The 24,481-nt window shown below is 36.3% G+C and overlaps 1 protein-coding gene across 1 annotated transcript in view; it reads right to left on the bottom strand.

Moving 5' to 3' along the window:
- SPAG17 (sperm associated antigen 17) overlaps positions 1-24,481 on the bottom strand; it is a 260,213-nt gene that overhangs the window by 121,800 nt on the left and 113,932 nt on the right. The window contains exons 16-18 of the mRNA XM_066377314.1: positions 20,512-20,573; positions 19,831-19,944; positions 13,802-13,956 (exon numbers count right to left, since the gene is read on the bottom strand). Of these exons, the coding sequence (XP_066233411.1) occupies positions 13,802-13,956; positions 19,831-19,944; positions 20,512-20,573 (331 nt within the window). The remainder of the gene's footprint in view (positions 1-13,801; positions 13,957-19,830; positions 19,945-20,511; positions 20,574-24,481) is intronic.

The following is a 24,481-nucleotide window of genomic DNA, read 5'->3' as shown; positions in this document are numbered from 1 at the left end:
ATTGGAACAACCTTGATGTCCCAGAACAGAGATTAGGATTCTGGGAACCAGCCATCCTGCCTCATGACTCCTATGGGATTAACTACATGCAGCTCATTGTACTAACCTCCCCTGAAAAAGTATACACACAGCCTAACCAGGCGGTGGTGCAGTGGATAGAGTGTCGGACTGGGATGTGGAAGACTCACATTCGAGACCCCGAGGTCACCAGCTTGAGCGCAGGCTTATCTGGTTTGAACAAGGCTCACCAGCTTGAACCCAAGGTCTCTGGCTCGAGCAAGGGGTCACTCGGTCTGCTGTAGCTCCCCCCCCCCCATCAAGGCACATATGAGAAATCAATCAATGAACAACTAAGGAACCGCAACAAAGAATTGATATTTCTCATTTCCCTCCCTTCCTGTCTGTCTATCTCTATCTGTCCCTCTCTCTGACTCTCTTTCTGTCTCTGCCACCAAAAAAACCCAAAAAACAAAACAAGTATACACACAGCCTTCACAACCAAGATAGTAAGGCAGGCTTTGGGCTAGCCAGGGGTCTCAAACTTGCGGCCCGCGGGCCGCATGCGGCCCGCCGAACAATTTTGTGCGGCCCGCAGACTAATCCACGAAGTTCAAAATATTTTGGATAAAATTAAGTAAGCCTAGGGGCCTACTTGTATTTTTCATTTCTCTAGCATCTTGCTCTGTGGCCCACATGCTGAGTTGAGTTTGAGACCCCTGGTAGACTATGCCTTCTGTCTTCTCAGGCTGCTGGCAATCATAATTAAAGATGCATGTTTCCCTCTCTGACCCAGTCTCTACTTATTGGCTCTTGCAGGTGTGGGTGACTCCAACCATGGACTGATTGTAGTCTGGTAACAAAATGGTATTAATACTCATTAACTCTGGATATAATACAAAAATGTTTAAATATGTGATTGAAAAGAGTAAGTGTAATGTCTAGAAGAATATAAATAGAACGTATAACTTTAAAAAAACCACATGCAAAGCATAAACAAATAATCTGAAAAAAGAAAGAAAAGGGATTAATCTTAAAATAGAAATATATTTATAAAATTGAATGGTAAGAATGAGGCCAAACACATTATCAATAAGAATAAAAGTGAATAGGTTAAATTATGAGATCTTTAATATTTTTATAATTATTAAAATCTTTTTAAAACAGAGGCTCTGAGTGGCTAAAAATTTCAAACTGATATTTAAAGACTGATCTACAAATCAAAATGATATAGAAAAATAAAAGCGTGGCAGATGCTGACTAGGAAGCCAGAAGAAGCCCAGGTCCATAACTTTTGGCAAGAGCTATACTACCCTGAGACACTGCCCAACTCTAGATTTCTTGTTACAGGAGAAAAATAATCCACTTATTAATTTAATCATGATAGTCAATTTTTCTTTAATACAGTGAAACACAATTTCTAGTTGACATGTAAAATGACTGAGAAAGTTATATAATTAAATTCTTATATAAAAGAGAATTTCCAACATTATTAATATCAAACATGGTTAAATTAAAAATGAATACTGAAGGACATTTTTATCATGTTGCAATCTATTAAAGAAGGAAACTTCTAAAAATAGTTTCAAAAATAAATTTATACATACATACACAGTACCTATACAGAACAGAAAGGAGAAATAGACAAAGCTATAACCATAAAGACAGGCAGTAGTACATCTCTCTTGGAAACAAATGTTAATCATGAGAATACTGCATTTAAATGTATTCCAATAGACTGGAAATCTAGAAGTCATGCATGATTCTACAGAAAAATATAAATTACTAAAAGTAATTGAAGAAGAAATAGAAAACCTGAATAAAGGATGAACTTTGGAAGAACTGAAAAGGCTGTAAAAGTAATCTATTCTCTATCCTTTCACAGTATCATCTCTCCTATTGGGCTCTACTCTCCATCCCCTAGAAAGCCACTAGCTCAAAAAGGCTTTCCATGTGAAGTGTTCTTACCCTTCATGAAATAATATACTACATTATGTAAGCTTCTATATGTATCAGCAAGGGATTAGCAACAGGGCCTTGGAAAAGAACCTTGCAGTCCAACTTCTGACAGTACTGCCTAATTTCTGGAAACTATGGTTAAGATAAACATGGAATGTTCTGTTTTGTGTTATGCTCTGAAACCCCAGATCTGTGGGCTTGCACCTCAATGAGGCAGCTGAGAGTTGGCATGTAGGTCTTGGTGGGAAACTGAAGCTATAGCTTTTTGGATGAAGGGATGCCACAGGACCATGCGTGCTCATCTTCAGGAGCCATGTGCAAACATGGGGATGAGGGAAGCAGAAGAAGCAGTGTACTGTATTGGGGTAGCTGCTCAGCCTCTTGATGAAAGGAAAGTGCTGGCTAAGCTTTATTTCCTGCCCTGTATTCTTTCATAAAACTAAATGAACAAAGAGTTTGATTAAAGCCTAGGGTACTGTGCAAGTCTGGTTCTTAACTTGAACCCACAACCATCCTGTGCTAAAGAATCAGGTCATAAAAACTATTTAGAAAGAATATTATAAAAATCACTGAGAAATTATAAAATGTATTTTATAAAATAGATTACTGAAAGATAAAAATTATATAAATTTAACTATTTTATTAAGTGATAAAATCTAGGTAATAAATAAATATACTGGTATATTGGGTTTTATTACTTAATATGAAATATCTGAAGCAAAGCAGAACTCATGTTTTTAATTGGATGAGGAGTGGCAAAGGGCATGGCTTTTCTTTGGCAAAGGGGTGGGTTTACATAAGAAACTTTAGGGCTCAGCTCTTTTAGGAAAACTATAGTTTTTGTTTTTATTGTCAAAGCTATCTTTTTCTTTTTTACGCATTACGTTTTCTAACAATTTCTTGTGGTGCACAAATGTGCAATTAAAAAATGTGATCTCGGGTAATTTCTTCCATTAATTCATATTTTCAATAGATTGTTTTGAAATTTTCCTGTGTAGATAATAACCTCAACTGTCAACGACATTTCCCTTTCTTCCCTTTCAATTCTTATACCTTTAAAGTACTTTTATGAGTTTATTTTGCTGATTTAGATCTTCATTAAATGTCGCATAGATTGGTAAAAATGGTTATTTCTGTCCTGTTTCTAATTTACAGAGCATGTCTGTAACTGTTTCCATTATCATGATGTTTATATGTCCTTTTATATTGTTCAATTACAGTTGACATTCAATATTATTTTATATTAGTTTCAGGTACACAGTATAGTGGTTAGACAATGATATAATTTACAAAGTGATTCTCCTGATAATTCTAGTGTCCACCTGACACCATTTCTTTGATGATTTGTGATACTGAGCATCTTTTCATATGTCTACTGACTATGTATGTCTTCTTTGGAGAAATATCTATTAAAGTCTTCTGCCCATTTTTAAATTGGATTGTTCAGGGTTTTATTTGGGTTATGTTATATAAGTTCTTTATAAATATTGAATATCAACCTCTTATTGAATGTATCATTGGTGAATATCTTTTTCCATTCAATAGGTTGTCTTTTCATTTGTTGATGGTTTCTTTGATGTTTATATCTTAAGAGCTTCAGAGACATTCAGAATACAATGGGAAAATTTCTTTCAATGTATTGTACTTAAAAGAATTTAACTAGCAATCAAGAATTATGTCCAGAGCAAAATTATAAACAAGGTTAAACAAAGTTAAAATACAGATATTTTCAGTAGAAACAAAACCAATTTTGTTAGCGAAGATCCTCACCATTGGAATTATTAAAGCCCTTACTTTAGGAAGAAGGGAAAATAAAATGGTAATATATGTTAAGTTACACAAACTTCAGCTTTAAAAACAAGTAATAACAACACTGTCTAATTAGCAGGGTGAATGATTATGATGAACTGAAGTTTTAGACTACAATAATATACAATGTGGAATTAGAATATATGAAATTAGAGTGTTCTATTGTGATTACATATTTGGGGAGAAGGCAAAGGCACAATGACTTTAGACTTTGCTGTTTAAAAATAGCGTATCATGATTTCTAAAGAATGAGCTAAAAGATAGAGTATATTACTGTCATTCTAGTAGAAGTAAAAATGTGAAATTAATCCAAATAAAACAAAGAAAAAATTAAAGTAACTGAAAAAAAGGAAATAAAAAGGACAAAATTAAATGGTTGAAATTAATCCAAACATGTTAATTGAATTCTCAATTAAGAGGCAAATATTGTCAGACTAGATTTTAAAAATATATTTTACAAGAAGTAAATGGATAGAAAAGGATATACCAGATAAAATATTAAAGAAAAGGGTTTGTATAGCTTATCACTATCACAAAAATACACATGATAAAGTCTACATATATAAATATCAATATCAACATCAAACAATAAATTTGAAAGCAAAAGCAATTGTAGAGATAAAAAGAAACACTGCATAATACTAAAAGCTTAACCAGGAAGACATAACAATTCTCTCTTGTATTTGTTTAGTATATAACCTCAGCATGCATGAAGTAAAAGACTGATAAAATTATAGGAACAAATTGACAAATGTACCATCACACATTAAGTTTTAGAAAAATCATTTTTCTTATCAATTGACCAAGTTTTCAAAAATCAGGAAAAAATGTTTAATATTTCAAAAATACAACCCAGCAATGAAAAACTAGAGACTATACTTTCTTATCATGCAAAATGGAGCATTTATATAAACTGACCATCTATTAAACAATACAGCAAATGTCAATGAATTCATGTTCTATAAAACATGTTATCTGACTACTATATCTTGAATTATAAACTATAACAGATATAATGCACAGCGAAATGTTTAAAGCACATTTCTATGTAATCCATGGGTCAAATAAGAAAATATGATGAAAATTAGAAATAAAAGGTAAAAACATTGTCAATAGATATTTTGTAGTATTGCTAAGTGGTATTCAGAAAGAGGTTTTGCCTTAAATATTTATAAATCAACAACAACAAAAATAAACAACAAACAACTCAAAATCCTGAATAAGCTTTTAATTTAAGAAGTTAGACAAAAAAATCAGAATAATTTAAAGAAATTACAAAAGAGGAAATAATAAGAATATTTAAGATGAGATAATAATTACATAAAATAAAAAAGGAGGATTAAAACCAAAAGTTGATTTAAAAAAATTTAACAAAATTGATAAACCAGCCCTGGCCAGTTGGCTCAGTGGTAGAGCATTGGCTTGGCCTGCAGGAGTCCCGGGTTCGATTCCCGACCAGGGCACACAGGAGAAGCGCCCATCTGCTTCTCCACCCCTCCCCCTCTCCTTCCTCTCTGTCTCTCTCTTCCCCTCCCGCAGCCAAGGCTCCATTGGAGCAAAGTTGGCCTGGGCACTGAGGATGGCTCTATGGCCTCTGCCTCAGGCGCTAGAATGGCTCTGGTTGCAACAGAGTAACGCCCCAGATGGGCAAAGCATCAACCCCTGGTGGGCATGCCAGGTGGATCCTGGTCAGGCGCATGCGGGAGTCTGTCTGACTGTCTCCCCGTTTCCAACTTCAGAAAAAAAATTAAATAAATAAATAAATAAATAAATAAACCTTTGGCAAGATTGATCCCAAAAAATATAGAGAAATTACTGATTAAAAATATTAGAAATAAAAAGGAATGCAGATAGATGTAATACATTAAAAAGCAAGAGAATATCATAATAGACTTTATGCCAATAAATTTGAAAACAGAAATGGTCAAATTCCTAAACAAATATAAATTATCAAACTTAATTTAAGAATAAATAGAAAACCTGGAGAGTCTAATAATCATAAAAGAATGAAATTGATAATCCAGATATTATCTGCAAGTTAACCAAACACCAAAGAAACATATATCTTAGTCTTGAACAAATTCTTTCAGAAAATCACAAAATAGAAAGAAAAAGAGAGAACATTCCGCAGATAATTTATATATGGAGAAAGTAAGGGGGAGGGAAGAAAGAGAGGGAAACAAAGAGAGAAACATTGATTTATTGCTCCACTTACTTATGCATTCATTGGTTGTTTTTTTTTATTTAGTATTTTTTTTAATTTTAATGTGGTGACATTGATAAATCAGGGTACATATGTTCAGAGAAAACATCTCTAGGTTATTTTGACATTTGATTATGCTGCATTCCCCTCACCCAAAGTCCAATTGTCTTCCGTCACCTCTAACTAGTTTTCTTTGTGCCCCTTTCCTTCCCCAAACTCCTCCCTCTCCTCCCCCCACCCCGTAACCCCCACACTCTTGTCCATGTCTCTGAGTCTCATTTTTGTGTCCCACCTATGTATGGAATCATATAGTTCTTAGTTTTTTCTGATTTACTTATTTTGCTCAGTATAATGTTATCAAGTTTCATCCATGTTGCTGTAAATGATCTGATGTCATCATTTCTTATGGCTGAGTAGTATTCCATAGTATATTCATACCAAAGCTTTTTAATCCACTCGCCCACTGACGGACACTTGGGCTGTTTACAGATCTTTGCTATTGTGAACAATGCTGCCATAAACATGGGGGTGCATTTCTTCTTTTCAAAAAGTGCTATGGTGTTCTTGGGGTATATTCCTAACAGTGGTATAGCTGGGTCAAAAGGCAGTTCGATTTTTAATTTCTTGAGGAATCTCCATACTGTTTTCCACAGTGGCTGCACAAGTCTGCATTCCCACCAGCAGTGCAGAAGGGTTCCCTTTTCTCCACATCCTCGCCAGCACTTATTCTGTGTTGTCTTGTTGATGAGCGCCATTCTGACTGGTGTGAGGTGATATCTCATTGTGGTTTTAATTTGCATTTCTCTAATGATTAGTGATGTTGAGCATTTTTTCATATGCCTATTGTCCATCTGTATGTCCTCTTTGGAGAAGTGTCTATTCATTTCTTTTGCTCATTTTTTGATTGGATTTTTTGTCTTCCTGGTATTGAGTTTTACAAGTTCTTTGTAAATTTTGGTTATTAACCCCTTATTAGACGAATTGTCAAATATATTCTCCCATTGTGTAGTTTGTCTTTTTATTCTGTTCTTATTGTCTTTAGCTGTGGAGAAGCTTTTTAGTTTGATATAGTCCCATTTGTTTATCCTGTCTTTTATTTCACTTGCCTATGGAGATAAATTGGTGAATATATTGCTGCGAGAGATGTCAGAGAGATTACTACCTATGTTTTCTTCTAAGATGCTTATGGTTTTACAGCTTACATTTAAGCCTTTTATCCATTTTGAGTTGATTTTTGTGAATGGTGTAAGTTGGTGGTCTAGTTTCATTTTTTTGCAGGTAGCTGTCCAATTTTCCCAACACCATTTGTTGAAGAGGCTGTCTTTACTCCATTGTATGCCCTTATCTCCTTTGTCAAATATCAGTTGTCTATAAAGGTGTGGGTTTATTTCTGGGTTCTCAGTTCTGTTCCATTGATCTATATGCCTGTTCTTATGCCAGTACCAGGCTGTTTTGAGTACAGTGGCCTTATAGTATAACTTGATATCCGGAAGTGTGATACCTCTCACTTTATTCTTCCTGTTCAAGATTGCTGAGGCTATTTGTGTTCTCTTTTGGTTCCATATAAATTTTTAGAATATGTGTTCTATATCTTTGAAGTAAGTCATTGGTATTTTAATCGGTATTGCATTGAATTTATAAATTGCTTTGGGTAATATAGACATTTTAATGATATTTATTCTTCCTAACCATGAGCACAGTATATGCTTCTACTTGTTTTTATCTTCTCTGATTTCTTTTATCAATGTTTTATAATTTTCTGAGTACAAGTCTTTAATCTTCCTGGTTAAATTTATTCCTAGGTACTTTATTTTTTTTGGTTGCAATGGTAAAGGGGATTGCTTCCTTTATTTCTTTTTCTGACAGTTTATTGTTAGTGTATAAAAATGCCTCTGATTTCTGAGTATTAATTTTATATCTTGCCACCTTGCTAAATTCATTTATCAGGTCTAGTAGTTTTTTGACTGAGACTTTAGGGTTTTTTATATACAATATCATATCATCTGCAAATAATGATAGTTTTACTTCTTCTTTTCCAATTCGGATGCATTTTATTTCTTTTTCTTGTCTGATTGTTGTGGCTAGGACTTCCAGAACTATGTTGAATAAGAGTGGTGAAAGGGGGCACCCCTGCCTTGATTCTGATGTTAAGGGGATTGCTTTTAATTTTTGCCCATGGAGTATGATGTTGCCTGTGGGTTTGTCATAGATGGCCTTTATCAGGTTGAGGTATGTTCCCTGTATTCCCACTTTGCTGAGAGTTTTGATCATGAATGGGTGCTAAATTTTATCAAATGCTTTTTCTGCATCTATTAAAATTATCATGTGGTTTTTCTCCTTCCTTTTGTTTATGTGATGAATCACATTGATTGATTTGTGAATATTGTACCAGCCTTGCCTCTCAAGAATAAATCCCACTTGATCATGGTGTATGATTTTTTTCATATATTGCTGGATCTGGTTTGCTAATATTTTGTTGAGAATTTTAGCATCTAAATTCATCAGGGATATTGGCCTATAAATTTCTTTCTTTGTGTTGTCTTTGCCTGGTTTTGGAATCAGAATTATACTTGCCTCATAACAGGAGCTTGGAAGTCTTCCTTCCTCTTGAATTTTTTGAAATAGCTTGAGAAGGATAGGAGTTAGTTCTTCTTTGAATATTTGGTAGAATTCACTTGTGAAGCCATCAGGCCCAGGACTTTTCTTTTTTGGGAGTTTTTTGATAACTGTTTCAATCTCATTTGGTGTAATTGGTATGTTTAGCTTTTCTGATTCTTCCAGATTAATTTTTGGAGGATTATATGTTTCAAGGAATTTGTCCATTTCATCTAGGTTGTCTAGTTTTTTGGAGTACAGTTCTTCATAGTATTTTCTTACAATATTTTGTAAGAATTACAAGGGCAGTTGTTATTTCTCCACTCTCATTTCTAATTTTATTTATTTGAGTCCTCTCTCTTTTTTTCTTGGCGAGTCTGGTTCATCGATCTTGTTTACCTTTTCAAAGAACCAGCTCCTGGTTTCATTGATCCTCTGTATTGTTTCTTTAGCCTCTATGTCATTTATTTTTGCTCTGATCTTTATTATTTTCTTCCTTCTACTAGCTTTTTACTTGCTGTTGTTTTTCTAGTTCTTTTAGATGCAGGGTCAAGTTGTTTATTTGAGCATTTTCTAGCTTCTTAAGGTTTGCCTGTAATGTTATAAACTTCCCTCTCAGTACTGCTTTTGCAGTGTCCCATAAATTTTGAGTTGATGTATGCTCATTATCGTTCATTTCTAGGAATTTTTTAATTTCTTCTTTGATCTCATTGTTAACCTATTCATTATTTAATAACATGCTATTTGTTTCCAAGTGTTTGAGTATTTTTCATTTTTTTTCTTTTGATTGATTTCTAGTTTCATGCCATTGTGATTGGAGAAAGTGCTCTATATGATTTCAATCTTCTTAAATTTGTTGAGACCACTTTTTGTGTCCTAACATGTGGTCTATCCTAGAGAATGTACCATAAGCACTTGAAAAGAATGTATATTTTGTTGTTTTAGGGTGAAAGATTCTGAAGATATCTATTAAATCGAGTTTATTTAGTATGTCCTTTAAGTCTTCTGTTTTTTTGTTAATTTTCTTTCTTGAGGATCTATCTAGTGATGTTAGTGGGGTATTGAAATCTCCTACTATTATAGTATTGCTGTTTATCTCACCCTTTAAATCCATCAAAGACTGCTTTATATATTTAGGTGCTCCTATATTAGGTGCGTAGATATTTATAACAGCTATATCTTCCTGTTGGATTGCTCCCTTTATCATTATGTAGTGACCTTCTTTATCTCTTACTATAGTCTTTGTTTTACAGTTCATTTTGTCTGATATAAGTATTGGTACTCCAGCTTTTTTTTCATTACCATTTGTGTGAAATATTTTTTCCGTTCTTTTACCTTCAGTCTACGTGCATCTTTTGTTTTAAGGTGTTTCTCTTGTAGACAGCATATGTATGGGTCCTGTTTTCTTATCTACGCAGCTACCCTATGTCTTTTGATTGGATCATTTAATCCATTTACATTTAAGGTTATTATTGATATGTAATTGTTTATTGCCATTTTATTCTTTAATACTGTATTCCTCTTTTGCTATATTCTTTTTCACCTTTGATCTGTTACAACAGGTCCCTTAGCATTTCTTGCAGCCTTGGTTTGGTTGTAGTGAATTCCTTGAGTGTTTTTTTGTCTGGAAAGCTTTTTATTTCTCCTTCAATTTTAAATGATAGCCTTGCTGGATAAAGTAGTCTTGGTTGTAGGCTCTTGTTTTGCATTACTTTGAATATTTCTTGCCATTCCCTTCTGGTCTCAAGTGTTTCTGTTGAGACGTTCGAAGTCATCCTTATGGGGGCTCCTTTGTAGGTGATAGTCTTTTTTTCTCTAGCAGCTTTTAATATTTTCTCTTTATCGCTTAGCTTTGGCATTTTAATTATGATATGTCTTGATGTAGATTTCTTTGGGTTTCTCTTTAATGGAGTTCTCTGTGCTTTTTGAATGTGTGAGATGTTTTCCTGCCTTTAATTGAGTGAAGTTTTCAGCTATGATATGTTTGAACAAAGTCTCTATCCCTTGTTATTTCTCTTCTTCTTCAGGAACCCCTATGATGTGGATGTTATTTTTCTTCATGTTGTCACAGAGCTCTCTTAGAGTTTCCTCAGACTTTTTCAGTCTCTCTTCTTTTTTCTGCTCTGCTTCCGTGCCTTTATTTATCTTGTCCTCTAACTCGCTGATTCGATTCTCCGTTTCATCCATCCTGCTTTTAATTCTTTCCATTGTGTTCTTTATTTCTGATATTGTCTTTGTCATTTCTGACTGATTCTTTTTTATTATTTCAATGCCCTTTTTTATATTTGCTATCTCTTTATTTAGGTGTTTGTAATGACCATTTGTTGTTGTTCTAATATCTTTGAGCATCCTAACAATCGTTATTTTAAACTCTGCATCTGGTTATTTGGTTATATCTGACTCATTCAGGTCCTTTTATGGGGATTTCTCTTGATTCATTTGTGTTTCATTTCTCTGCCTTCTCAAAAGAAGGTTTTGGCCACTGGAGTCCACTGGGTGTGGCCTCTGTGTTCCCTGGGTGTGGTCTGTCTGCAGGTCCGCCACCCCCTCTGCTGTTGCTGCTTAGGGTGTTTGGGTGGGCATTGCTGGTGCCTGCCCACTGGGGCTTTTGCTGTGGTTTCCGCCTCTCCTTCACTGAGTGGCTGTGATCATGTGCTCAGGTGTACAAGCCTCAGTGGCCTTGGTCTTCGCCCTGCCCCTGTGGGTGGTGTTATGGTTGCCACTAAGGGCAATGGTGAGCACTTTTGCTCAGCTGCGGGTCTCTGCCTGATTTGAGCTTTTTGCTCCACCCCCGCAGGAGGAGCCGGCTCCCAATTTAGGTCATAAGCCTTGCTTCAGCAGGCGGGGCAAAGCTGGGCTCCTGCACCCTTGCTTAAGGGCAGGTCTCCACCCTTTCTGGGGTTTCCACCCTTCCCCCAAAGATGTATTGCAGGCGGCCTGCAGCTGGGTTTGACTACTTTTGCACATCCCCTCCTCCCCAGCTGGACAAGACTGAGCTCACACCTAGTCCTCAATGGTGGTTAGCTGGCTTCCGCCCTTGCCGACAGAACCGCGCTTCTGCGTCCCACCACCACCTGCCCTCGGGCGAGCCCTCAGCTGTGTGGGTAGGGGCGCTGCAGCTCAGACTCTAACACTCACTACTATAGTCCTGAAAGCTCCCTCCTTCTAGGTGACTCTACTCTGAGTGCCATGGGAGAGCTTGTTTGGCTGGTGTCCTGCTTCCTTTTGCTGGTATTGCTGTTTCCAGGGGAAATATTCATTTCAGATTTGGGGTGGGACTCGTCCCAGAGGTTAGGGTGGCTGTTTCTCAAAATGTTTCTCCCTGTGCCTCCTAGATTACACTCTCTTCCTGCTGCTCTGGTCCTCTCCTCTCTCTCCATCTCCTGGAGCCCTGGGTGAGTGGTTGTGAGAGAGGTTTTCTGTGCGGTCCCTTTAAGAAGAATTCTTGGTCTGAGAAATCAGTCTCTTTCTCACAAACAGTATCCTGACTTGTTTCCAGCTAAATACTGTCCTTACGCCTCTTCTAGGCTCTGGAGCTGCAGGCTGAGGCTTTGTTCCTGGGACTCAGGACCCTCTCCTCTCTGCTAAACTCACTTCCCGCCACACGAGTCTCTCCCAGCTGCCGTTTGCTCTGGAGAGCTGGGCAGCCCTCTCTGCGTTTTCGCTTTTCCTACCAGTCTCGGTGTGGCTTCTTCAGTGTTCCTTGGTTGAAGAGTCCTCTTAGTTTAGTCCAAAGTTGGTTTTTCCAGATGATGGTCTTAAAATTAGTTTGTAATCCACTTTGGCTCTGGAAGGTGGAAGTTGGTATGTCCGCCTTCTCCATCACCATCTTGTCTTCTCTCATTGGTTGATTTTTGTATGTGCCCTGCCTGGGGATTCAACCAGCAACCTCAGTGTATCAGGACGACTCTCTAACAAACTGAGCTACCGGTCAGGGTTTCCCCAGATAATTTATAAGGCTAATATAATTTCATTCTTTAAGCCAGACAAGAGCATTTGAAGAAGGGAAAATTATAGCTGAATCTTACCCATGAATACAGATGCAAATATTCTAAACAACATATTAGCAGAGCAAATGCAGCAATACATTAAAAAGATAACAAAATGAACAAATCAAATTTTTCTTAAGAATACAGTTGCTTGGACACTAGAGAATACCTATTAATGAAATTTTGCACTTTCATAGGTTAAAGGAAAAAATATGAAAACTTAACTTGATGCATGAAAAATCATTTGATATGATTTACCAACCATTTATGACTAAGAACTCCAGCAAACTAGTTAGAAGAGAGGACTACCAAGGACAACTGACATAAATCCTACAGCAAAAGTACATATTTAACAGTTAAATATTAAAAACTTAGAATAATACAAGGATGCCTTCTCAAAATTACATTGAAAGTCTTAGCAAAAAAGATTTGGAAAAGAAACAAAAATCATTGTTACTGGCAATAAAAGACAGAACTGAAAAACAGATTAATAGTTCAAGGTATTAGCTTGGTACACCTATTATTTGCCTTAATTAAAAATAATTTTATGACTTTGGAAAGTGTTTTCATGTATGTGTGTACATGCATACAACATGTTCCCCCAAGTATTCTATAAGTCCATTCCTATATCTTTCTGCATTTCTTCTGACTAAATGCTATACAGATAATAATACTGGATATATATTAACCAGTATTAAAAAGAATACCCAAATGCCCTTATTATTAATGAAAAGAGAGAAAAATTTCAAGATAGTAAAGAAATAACTAAAGAGCTTGGAAGAAAACCCCCCACTGATTTCGAGAGCTCTCAGTTTGCTGGGAACCTGGCCACTGTGTTGATATGTCACTCAGTTGCCCTAATTGTGAGTCTTTCTCAGATCAAGTGGAGTTACCCTAAACCAGCATGCAGAATGTCATGCTTTGTAGACCTTACATGGAATCTTTCAGAGGCAGTTTTACTGGAGTCTAAATAAATTAAATGTAAGGTAATAACATTTTCACTAAACTTAAGGGGCCAGGAACGATGTCTTCTTTAGTGATATAGTTTATAGTTTACTGGTATAGTGCTTATCACAATGCCTGGCATACTTAAGATACTGACCTTGAAGAGTGGAACTGAATCCACAGTGCTATGCAAATGTATTCATTGAGCTGAACCACCCAGCTTAGGCTAAGAAAGTAAAATCAAAATAAGTAAGTAATAACAAACTAACTAAACTAAGATAACTAAGTTAACTAAGGTGGTTACCTGAATCCAACATTGGAGTGAAGAGCAACATTCCAATGTTCACAATGCAGACGTTGTATATTCATTGGGTTGTGAAAGACTAGAAGTAAAGAGTTGTCTTGGGTATGGTAGTAAGAATCAATACACTTGTATTGCTGATTGGCTTCTTGAAGAACCTGAAAATAAAAATAATTGCATTGTTGTGTTGGTTCTTTTCCTCCCTAGAGAAGAGTCTTCTGCTAGAGCATCTCTGTCCCTTCCTCTTCTTTCTCCCCTTATTGCCACACTATTAGTCAAGGTGAGAGCATAAGTGATAGATTTATTTTTTGAGGATTTCAGCAGTTTGTACAGAAAAACAAATACTAGGCTGCAAATATAGGGCCACTTATTCAAGCATTTTTCATTAAGGCTGAGAGATAATAATTAAGGCGAACAGTTACATGCCTTCATATAGGTCATTTCATTTTGCCATCATTAAAATCCCAGACAAATAGGTATGAGTATTTTTTTAATCCTCATTTTTTTAGCATAAATTGGGGCTGAGAGAAGATAAGAGATCTGTCCAAGGACACATGGTTCATAAGTTCTGGTGTCCAGGCTCACGGATGTCATTTGACTGTAAATGTCACCATTTCATACTCCACAGAGTTCTCCCTACTACACCAGGCTGCAATACAGAGAAATGAGGTGAGCAGTTGTTCTGATACATAGTGTTTCTACCTGATCTAACCCTGGCCTTTTCCAAAACACTCTCTCCACAGCATGCATAGTGGGCAGCTTGGTATCCTGTTTTCTGTTCATGCCAATCACAGGGGGAATTATGTCCATAGGAAGAAGATAGCTGTGGGTTTTGTTTTTGTTTTCATTTTCAACACCAGTCTGCTGTCGGCAGCTTTCAGTTCTCTGCTATTTGAATGGTATAAAGGCATGGAATTGCACAGTATGTGAGGAAAGAACTGTTTACTTTGCTTTCAATTTACACTGGTAGCATAACCAAAATAATACATTTACTTCTCCAATGTCATCCCTTGTATGAGTGTTTTTATGGAGTGGCATTTAGACTTTTACATCTATTCTTTGGGAGCCATTATAAAAAATACATGTGTGGTGAATATTTTAGCTGCCTTTTTTTTTTTTTTAATGCAAGGCACTATCTGTTACTTAACTTTTTTTTTGAAAGGCAAATTCCTTTGATTTTAAGTCCCCAAAACAAATAGTATGTTTATTTCTGATGAGCACATATCCTTCTTTCTATTAAAGAGCTCTGCAAGATGTTTTCATACTCTCTTTGGCTGCTAGGACATAACAGCACTAAGTTTCTGAGCTATAGGTATTCTCAATGTTTAAGTTTCCATATTATAGTTTTCTTCTCCTTTTTTACACCTTGGCTTTCACCTACTATTCTGATTAAATCTGTTGGTCTCATTAACTAATTAGTTAGTTCTTTTATAAAAATAAACACCTACTCTGTGCCAGGCACTATGTAGGTTCTAGGAAAAAAAATGAACAAGATGCATAAGACCATCCTCTAAAATCTGATTAAGATTTTTATAGATCATTCTGAAATTCAGAGAGGTGTTCTAAGACGGTGAAACTGATGGGCCATATGACATGTAGAGTGGAAGCAGGTTGGTGACAGGATGACCCTGCAGTGGAACGGGAAGATGGCAGCTGGATGACAATGGCAGCAGTAGAGATATGAGGTGCTTGGAGATATATTTGGAGGTATACCCCTCAAAACATGATGGATCAGACATGTGGGACAAAGGAAAACCTGAAAGAAATAGCCTTTTGGTTTGATGGTGGCATTTTCAGAGATGGATGAGGGAACAAATAAGCTTAGGTGGGAAAATAATGAACTTCACACGGGACACTGAATTTGAGATGCTGATCAGAAATTCAAGTGGAATTTGGCGTTAGGTTAGGTTGGAGTTAGTGTGGAGATCAGGACAGGAATTCTTTATTGATTGATTCATTTGGTTGTTTTTAATTTTTATTTTTCAGTTAGTGTTTGCTTTAAATATTAGTTTGTATTGATTTCAGATAAACAGGCTAGTGGTGACAATCATATACTTTACAAAGTGATCCCCTGATATTTCCAGGACCCATCTGCACCATACATAGTCATTACAGTATGATTGACTATATTCCCTATGCTGTACTTTACATCACTGTGACCATTTTATGACATGAATTTGTACTTAATCCCTTCACCTTTTTCATCCCTTTCCATCTGGCAACCCCCAGTTGGATAAGAGAGAAATAATTTGGAAAATGAAATTTTAAAAGTCATTAGCATTAGGTCATATATACTAAATGAAATCATACAGAAGAAAGAAGGTAGTTCATAGTTGAGACTTGAAGCACTTCAACATTTAGATGCTAGGTGGAGGAATATTCAACAAAATCCCAAGTGGAGCAATACAGTATGATGACTTGGGAACCAAGAGTGGAGACTATTTCACAAGAAAGCAATCTGCTCTGTGATGATGTTAAAACATTAGAAGAGATAAAGAAAGGTAAGTGTATATTAGATTTGGTAGGACAATTATTGGTGACCTTGAAAAGTATAGCTTCATGGAAGGGTGAGGACAGAGCCCAAGTGAAATAAAATAAGGTCTGAAATGAACTTCCAGTTAAAGATGGAATATTAAACACATGTACGCCCTAATACCTCACTAAAGAAGAAACAGTAAAATTATTGGTTTTTAGTGTCACAAAGTTGAGGGCCATGGGAGAGGAGACAAAGGCAACAACATTTTAGAAGCTGGAAAGCAGAAGGATAAGTGATAACTGACTTGGCAGAACATAGAAAGCCAAATCCTCAGATTAATTTTAGGAGAGACCAGAAGCAACCTTATTTGTCTATAGAGACGCAGAAAGGCTCAGAAAATGGCAGGACTATGTACCTCTGAATGTGGCACTGAAAATAGGAAGATTAAAGGCCTTACGACTCCTAGAAGCCCTTGCAGCTTTGAACAGTCAGGTGTCTGCCCATACCCCTCCTCAGCAGAGAGGTAGGATTATTTCCTCCATAAGGTGACCCAGTGGATTCTAAGAAGAGAGACCCTACACACCACTAAGAGAGAGATATACTACAGAAAAAAGGAATTGTGTAAAAGTCTAATTTATCATTTTTCAATAGAAATATAAGATAAGCCACAAATGTGAGCCATAAATGTGAGCCACATGTAATTTTAAATTTTATTGTAGACACATTTTAAAATGTTATCATTTCAATATATGATTAATATAAAAATTGTTAATGAGATATATTATTTTTGTCTTTGAAACCTGGTATGCATAGCATTTATATAGTTATGAATAGATATATTGCATATACAGCATACTTATAGCACATCTCATTTTGAACTAGCTACATTTTGAGTATCAGAAGCTACATGTGACTGACTAGTGGCTACCACATTGGACAATGCAGATTTAGAGACTGAACGATAAGAAGACTGCCTTTCCTTCGATACTCAGCTTCCAAAATGCTGAAAAGCAAGTTAGATTTTACCCCTGGAGATTCTAAGTGGCTTAAGAGAACAAATCTAACACTTCAACACTGATGAGTCTCTCCAGGAAACCATCAACCAAATCACCAATAATGAAGTCCAGTTATTGACATCTCCTTACCCCTGACCTCATGCAGCACTTTCTATCATATTTTAGTGTCTTGTTATTAATATGAACAAAGAGGCAGATATTATTAGATACTGCTCTCTAATATGAAAAATGGAGACAAAAAGTAAGAGAAAAAAAGAACTCAAGAGAAAAAGAAGGCATGGGAGAAAACACTAAAACTTCAAAAGACTTTAATATCCTCACAGAGATAAGAGAAGCAAGATATGGTTTTAAGGAATGTGAACAGGATGTTATAAAAAGGTAATATAAAATTATCAATCAAACTTTAGAAAATTAAAATGATGATATCAGAACCAGAAGACTCAGTAGAAGAACCAGATGAAAGCTGACATATAGCCTCTGAACAAAAAGACAGTGTTGGAAGCTAGGAGGAAAAAGATAATGAAACCAAAGTTCAATCCAGGAAGTCCAACACCAGAATCACAGTAGCTACAGGGAGAAATAATAGAAAAGATGAAAAGACTGTCAAAGAAGTTATTATAGAACACTTTCCAGAATATAAGGACAATAGTTTCAAGATTGTACTGGACTCACCAGTACACAACTTGGAAATAGAACCACACCAGGAAACATCAATAGGAAATCTAGACCATTGGAATAGAGAGGTGATCTTAAAACCTCTCAAAGAGAAGGAAAACACAGACTCAAACAACTGATCGGGAATCAGAACTTCATTGGTTTTCTCAAGGAGAATCCAGGAAGCTAGAAGACCTTTCAGAAATGCCTTCCATGTTTTGAGGGAAAATACTTTTTAACTTAGCATTTTACATAAAGCCAAACTGTCAGTCAAATGTAAACGTAGAATTAAGATGTTTTCAAATAGCCAATGCCTCAATAATTTACCTGCTATATATGTTAATTCAAGGAGAAACTGGAAGGGGTGGTCCTATACAAAAAACGAGTAAGCCAAGAGAGAAGACTTGGGATTCAGGAAACAGAGCATCTAACTGGGAGGAGAGGCAGAGGACGTGGCCTGGAGAATGTGGTACAAGAGGTGCCCAGCACCACAGCTGTGCAGCAGGCCCAGAGGGCAGGCAGGAGTCCAGAGCATGTGGGAGAGATATTGCTTCGACAGTAAAATTAATAGAGTACTTGTTAGGTTTGGATGTATTAAAAGGAGATTTACTTTTTGGTAGAGAGTTTGGGGATGAGTAAGGGTAAATGAATAATAAACTAAACAAACAAAAAAACAGAAAAATAAGCTCCAGGAAAAATAAAAATTGTGTCAGAAGAGAAAATGTAATTATACAGTACAACACAGTTCAGCTGTGAATAACAATTATTCAGTTGAAATAAATGTTGAGTATAGATCCAACCAAAAACTATGATGTAGTTTGATATAGTTACCAGCATCAGAGAATGACCAGGCAAAGTGCTAGTGGGGGGTTGGGTGTATGGTGAGTGGGCATGTGCAGTGTTGTGTGTTAGATGGGGGGGCAGAGCTGTTTTCTCAAGAAGGAGTCAATTGATGATAATGTCCCAAACGAAAACAAAAACTAAACAAATGTACTTGCTATTCAGAGATAACCAGTTAAGTTAAAAAAGAAAAAGGTAAATGGCTAGAAGATTTTTATGTCTGGGAATGTAGGTGTGGGGGTGGGAGGGAACTGCTATTTTTCACAGGACTGTTTATAGAACTTTATGGCCTTAAAAATATGTGGCTGTAAAACTATGATAAATGATAAAAGTAAAATTGAAATTAAAATGACAACAAATAAAGAGTACAGGCTTTTACATAAGATGTAAAAGCAACAGAAGGAGTTAGTTTTAGGATCACATGTTAATCTAGTGGTTAAGAGCCCAAGTTCTGGGGCCAGATTTCTGAGTTCATCCTGCTTCTCTCACTTACCTACCAGCCCTGTGACCTTGGACAAGTTACTATACTGGTCAAGGTGCCTCAGTTTTCTACCATTTATATAGCTACTGCTTCATAGAATCATTGAGAGGATTAAATGAGCTAACATACATATAAATCATTGTCTAACATATGGTAGGTGCTTCAATAAATGCTAGCTGGCACAGGTTTCACTAACTGTTAATTGCACCAGAAAATACTTTGAAATGTAGTGAAAACTGAACAGAACTGATAGGCAATATAGGGAAAAAATGACGTTGCTTCCCAATAACACCTTACTTTTTTTTTTAAAGACAATATGTGCAGCAGTCACGTACATTTCTCTTTTTCTTAAAAGATTTGATTAAAACATCCTTTTGGAAAGTACATTTTAAACTATTTTGGAGATTCCCTGGGCATGCATAGCTCGATCTGGGAATGAACTCATTTTATAGCTGAAGTAAATGAGAATATTGATCCAAACTGGACCTGAGAGTGACTTAGGAGTGAACGGTTCTAAATCACACCATGACACTCCAGACCTCTCCAACTCACAGCCCATTAATACCTGCTGCAGAACTTTTGGTTTAAAATTTTCAGTAAAACTCCAGTCCATTAGACTGCGTTGCTGTGTTTTCTTTATGTCCTCTAACTCTGCTTCCACAGTCACCCTCTTGGTTTTCTAAAAAAATAATAGGAATACAATTTCAGCTTTAATTTGTGTAAGTCCAAATGGAGCCCTCTTGGACTTCATCAACTAACCAGCATACACTCCACCTAATTGGGGAAATCTGCATATGTATAAATCCATATGGCAACATTTTAGGAGACCTGCTGCCAGAAAAAGTATGCCTTTGACTTTTTTTTTTATGGGCAACATAATCTAAATATTTTTATTGTTAGGTTATACTCTTCTGAGTCCTGTTAGCAATTATAGGCAGGTTTTCTGAACTCACTTCAAGACAGTATTAGTTCTACACGGCTGTATGGTCAGCAGGTGTTTGTGAGGTTGCCAAGCCACATTGTCTAGAGAGGAGCATGGAGCTTGGAAATTTTGCTTAATCTGGTAGTGAAATTAACTCCTTTCTTTCCAGTTGGAGTTGGTCTGGGGATGTCTGAATAATCTCTTTCCTTCTCTGGCATCTGCATTCCCCTTCTAAGCATTTTTAAAAAATGTTTCTTATTCTGGGTCACAGTTTTCTCTGATGGTCTTACTTGTCTCTACACAATTAGGAAAATAATTTCTTACCTTTTCAAAAGAATAAGCCTTTGTGACTGCTTCAGCTTTTATCTCATTGTTCGTGGTCTGCTCTGTAAATCAAAGACACCAACATCCAGTTGTATTTGGGCTTTGTTCTTGCCTTTGTCAGTGCTGTGCTTTTTCGTTGCCCATATGATCTATGTTTCCATGCTGAAAAAGTAATTCCTGAAAGGCATGTCTCATGCCTCCAAAAGATGTTTGTGTCAATAACTCTAAATCAGGGTCTACCCAGAAAAGTTATACTGTACGCTTTAGAAAGAACACAGCTTTCTGTACATTTCTAAACCCTAGCAAATATGCTGACTTCAGACTGCATCACTCACGTCTGCATTCCTTTACCTGTACAAGTTACAGATGTTTACTGATTAAATGATATCAACCACTTAGTACACACTGTTTTTCTTGTCGTGCTGACAACTATCACAAAGACTTTTCGAACTTCTGTGGGTCATATCTTGTGAGTAACACACTAGATCAGGGGTAGGGGTGTATGGAAAGAACTACCAAATAAATGCACCTTCTATTAGAAAATGGTTCGATTTCACCATCCTGCTAGGCTCTTTTCCAATTCATTAATCATTTGTTAATGTAAAAATCATTTAATAAGCACCTCTAGAGTTATCGGTAGAATTTAAAGAAAGTTAAATGAATAAATGAATAGGCAGCTGGACTCCATGGAACCATACCATGGGCCAATATGAGTCATGCACACTAGCTTTCTTTGTGGCCACAGAGTATCCTTAGATGTGGACTGGGATTGGGATATGACCCTTGGCAATGGTACAAACAGCCACATGAATGAGTGAAGAAGAAACAGATTTGTGCTGTTGATTTCTGCATCACCATACTTACGTGATTCCTAAACATAACAAACGTTACATAGAAAAAAAGATTTCTGTGCTAAATTAGTTTAACATGGATAAACAAGCATCTTTACTGTAAATATCTCAGAATTTATAATATGCTTTTGTGATTATGAATTTCTAATAGAGAAATGAATAGAGTACAGAATATTCCAAATATGACCAAAGAAATGGAGTAGAGGATGAATGAATCTTGTAAGATATTTGTGGTGCTGCTGAACCACTAAGCCAGCCTGACTTAGAATACTAGAAAATCGACACCTATAAAGTAACATATGAAAGGGTTCCACTTCTCTCTCCAAACGCATCTCCTTCCATTCCCCTTGCCCATTCCACTCTACGCACTAGCCTACTTGCTGTGTCTTGAGGTTTTGCACTCACTTTTCATGTTTCGCTCTGCAATATTCATCTGTTTCAAACTCTCACTTCATTCATATTGTTGTGCAATGTTACCTCCTCAAAAGACTTCCGCCTCATACCCTCTTTTATTTATTTATTTAAATTAATTTTTTTATTTTTTAGATTTTATTTATTCATTTTAGATAGAAGAGAGAGGGAGGGAGAGGGAGAGAAGGTGGGGAGGAGCAGGAAGCATCAACTCCCCATAGATACTTTGACCAGGCAAGCCCAGGGTTTTGAACTGGCGACCTCAGCATTCCAGATTGATGCTTTATCCACTGCACCACCACAGGTCAGGCTACCTTGTTTATTTTTAATTGTAGAATTTATCAGTTCTTGATTGCATTTGTTTATGTCTGTCTCTCCATCTTCAATATGAATTCCTAGAGAATGAGAATTTGATTTATTTTCCCTAACTGTATGCTGAACACCCAGCACATGGTAGAAACTCAGAATATATATATTTATGTATATGTGTGTGTATGTGCAAAATTGAAGGGGGAAATCTACATCATATATTGAAACTGGAAATGTACATAGGGAGTAGAACTGTTGAAGAAATTCTACAACAAAAGCATTTTGGGGTATACATAAGATTTGTGGCAAAGAGACAATATCTGGGCTTCCAGAGGGAGTAGTTAATTATGTCTAACAAGGAAGGGACAATACTTTTCTTTCTTTTAGGAGCATAGCTACTTACATTTTCACTACTAGTTCCATCTTGCCTTGGGCTGCTGAAGGTGATAGCCATGAATGTTCCATTTTGATTTAGAGTAAAACTATAAAGTCATTTCGGTTCAGTACTTATTTAAATACATCCACTCCAGAGAAAACTCAGGCCAACTATAACTCTAAATAGACCATGATGTCCCATGTGACCTTGAAGCAATTGATATGAAATCTGTGGAATAAAAATTATTCTGTGGTCTGCCAGATTTCTGGGAGATTCGATATTCCCTTCTGTGTTTAAGGATCCAGGAGAAAAAGTCTCCAGTTTAGAAAATATGTTCTAAAAATATTGTGCATCACTTAGTTTGTCAAAGGAAGGAGCATTCTCAAACTAATCTGAACTCTTTATATAATAGTAGAGCAAAAATCATTTTTTTCTTTCTGATTTCTGCCTTCAACCACATAACCCTTTGACAGTGTGATTCAGTAGTTTCTGACACATCTGGAAATGGATGCATTCTCATCCCTTTGAAAAACAGCTTTCCTAATCTGTTTTACTTTAGAGATAACAAGATCCCTCTGCAAAGCAGTTACTTTATTAAAAAAAAAAAACACCCAACAAGCGTAAAGGGCACATCTAAACCTATAGCCTCACGGTTATCAACTCTCAGGTTTTTCATAAATATCCAATAGGCTCTGTCAAGTTCAAAAACAGTCTCAATTGGAAATCCAGTGTTTGGTTAAGAAAAGCACAAATATTCAGCCTTCATGTCCAGGAACAGGCTTTTATATGTATTGATGCTAACTAAGATGGTTGTGCAGGAAATACACGAACAGTTTCTGCTTTGTTTAAAAAGATTTAAAGTTGCTGTTTTGGATGTGTGATTCGTAGTTGAGAGAAAAATGCAAAATCACAGCAACAAAAAGTTCTCTCATACACAACAGCCACAGTGAGTCACTAAGCTTCAACTGCTCTCCCTATTCCAGTGTTACAGCTCCTTGGCATGGGCAAGTATACAGCAAGTATAATCCCTTACAAGTCATGGGTTCAGCTCTCAAGATAACAAACACAGCCTCCAAGACACACTGATAATTTTCAGGCAGAAGATTTAGAAGTTGCTGTAACTACTACACCAGGATTATGTGGTTTGACCACCAGGTGGCAAAAGTTGCCTGAGGAAAACCATACACCAGTTGCTAGAAAAGAAAAAAAAAAAAAAAGCAAAACAAAACATAAAACAAAGAAGAAATACCTCAGGATTTATATATCTCTTGGCTTATTCCAGCTCCATATTAATTCAAAATGACTTATTTGTCATATGTTTTTATTCCTTTAGTATTCATTAATGCCATAATGTCCCTGGTTAACTTATTTGGCTTAATTTTTTTGTGAGCTAGTCTATATAAAAAATTTTACTTTTATATTTAGTGAAATGAAATTGTTTATATCCTCTTACTATTTTTAAATTTTCTGTAGGATTGAAGAGAAATAGTTTCTTTATCCCTGTTATGGTTTTATTCCTACTATTGTTATTTATGTTTCTCTCTTTTGTGATCAGTCTTTTACAAAAATTTATCAATTTTAAGTCTTTTCAAAGAACAATTTTTGTATTATTTGTTCTTCCTTATTGAATCTACACTTCGACATTTTATTTTTTCTTTAGGTAAGAGGAGGGGAGATAGTGAGGCTCTCCAATTGGAATCCAACCAGCAACCCCCTCTGGGGATGATGTTCCAGTACTGACCTATTTTTTGCACCTGACACTGACACACTTGGACCAACTAAGATATCCTTAGCATCCAGGGCCATGCTTGAATCACTCAAGCCATTGGCTGCAGGAGGGGGAGAGAGAGAAAAGGGCAAGGGGATAGAAGCAGATGGTCAGTTCTCCTGTGTGCCCTGACCAGAATCAAACCCAGGATGCCCATATGCTTGGCCAATGCCCTATCTACTGAGCCACTGGCTAGGGATGTACATTTTCTATGTCATTGATTTACCTTAATTTCTTCCTTTTGCCTTATTTGAA

The sequence above is a fragment of the Saccopteryx leptura genome, chromosome 3 (genome assembly GCF_036850995.1).
Source record: "Saccopteryx leptura isolate mSacLep1 chromosome 3, mSacLep1_pri_phased_curated, whole genome shotgun sequence".
Lineage (NCBI taxonomy): Eukaryota > Metazoa > Chordata > Mammalia > Chiroptera > Emballonuridae > Saccopteryx > Saccopteryx leptura.
Note: the sequence above shows the minus strand (reverse complement) of the source record. Positions and strands in the feature narration are given on the sequence as shown.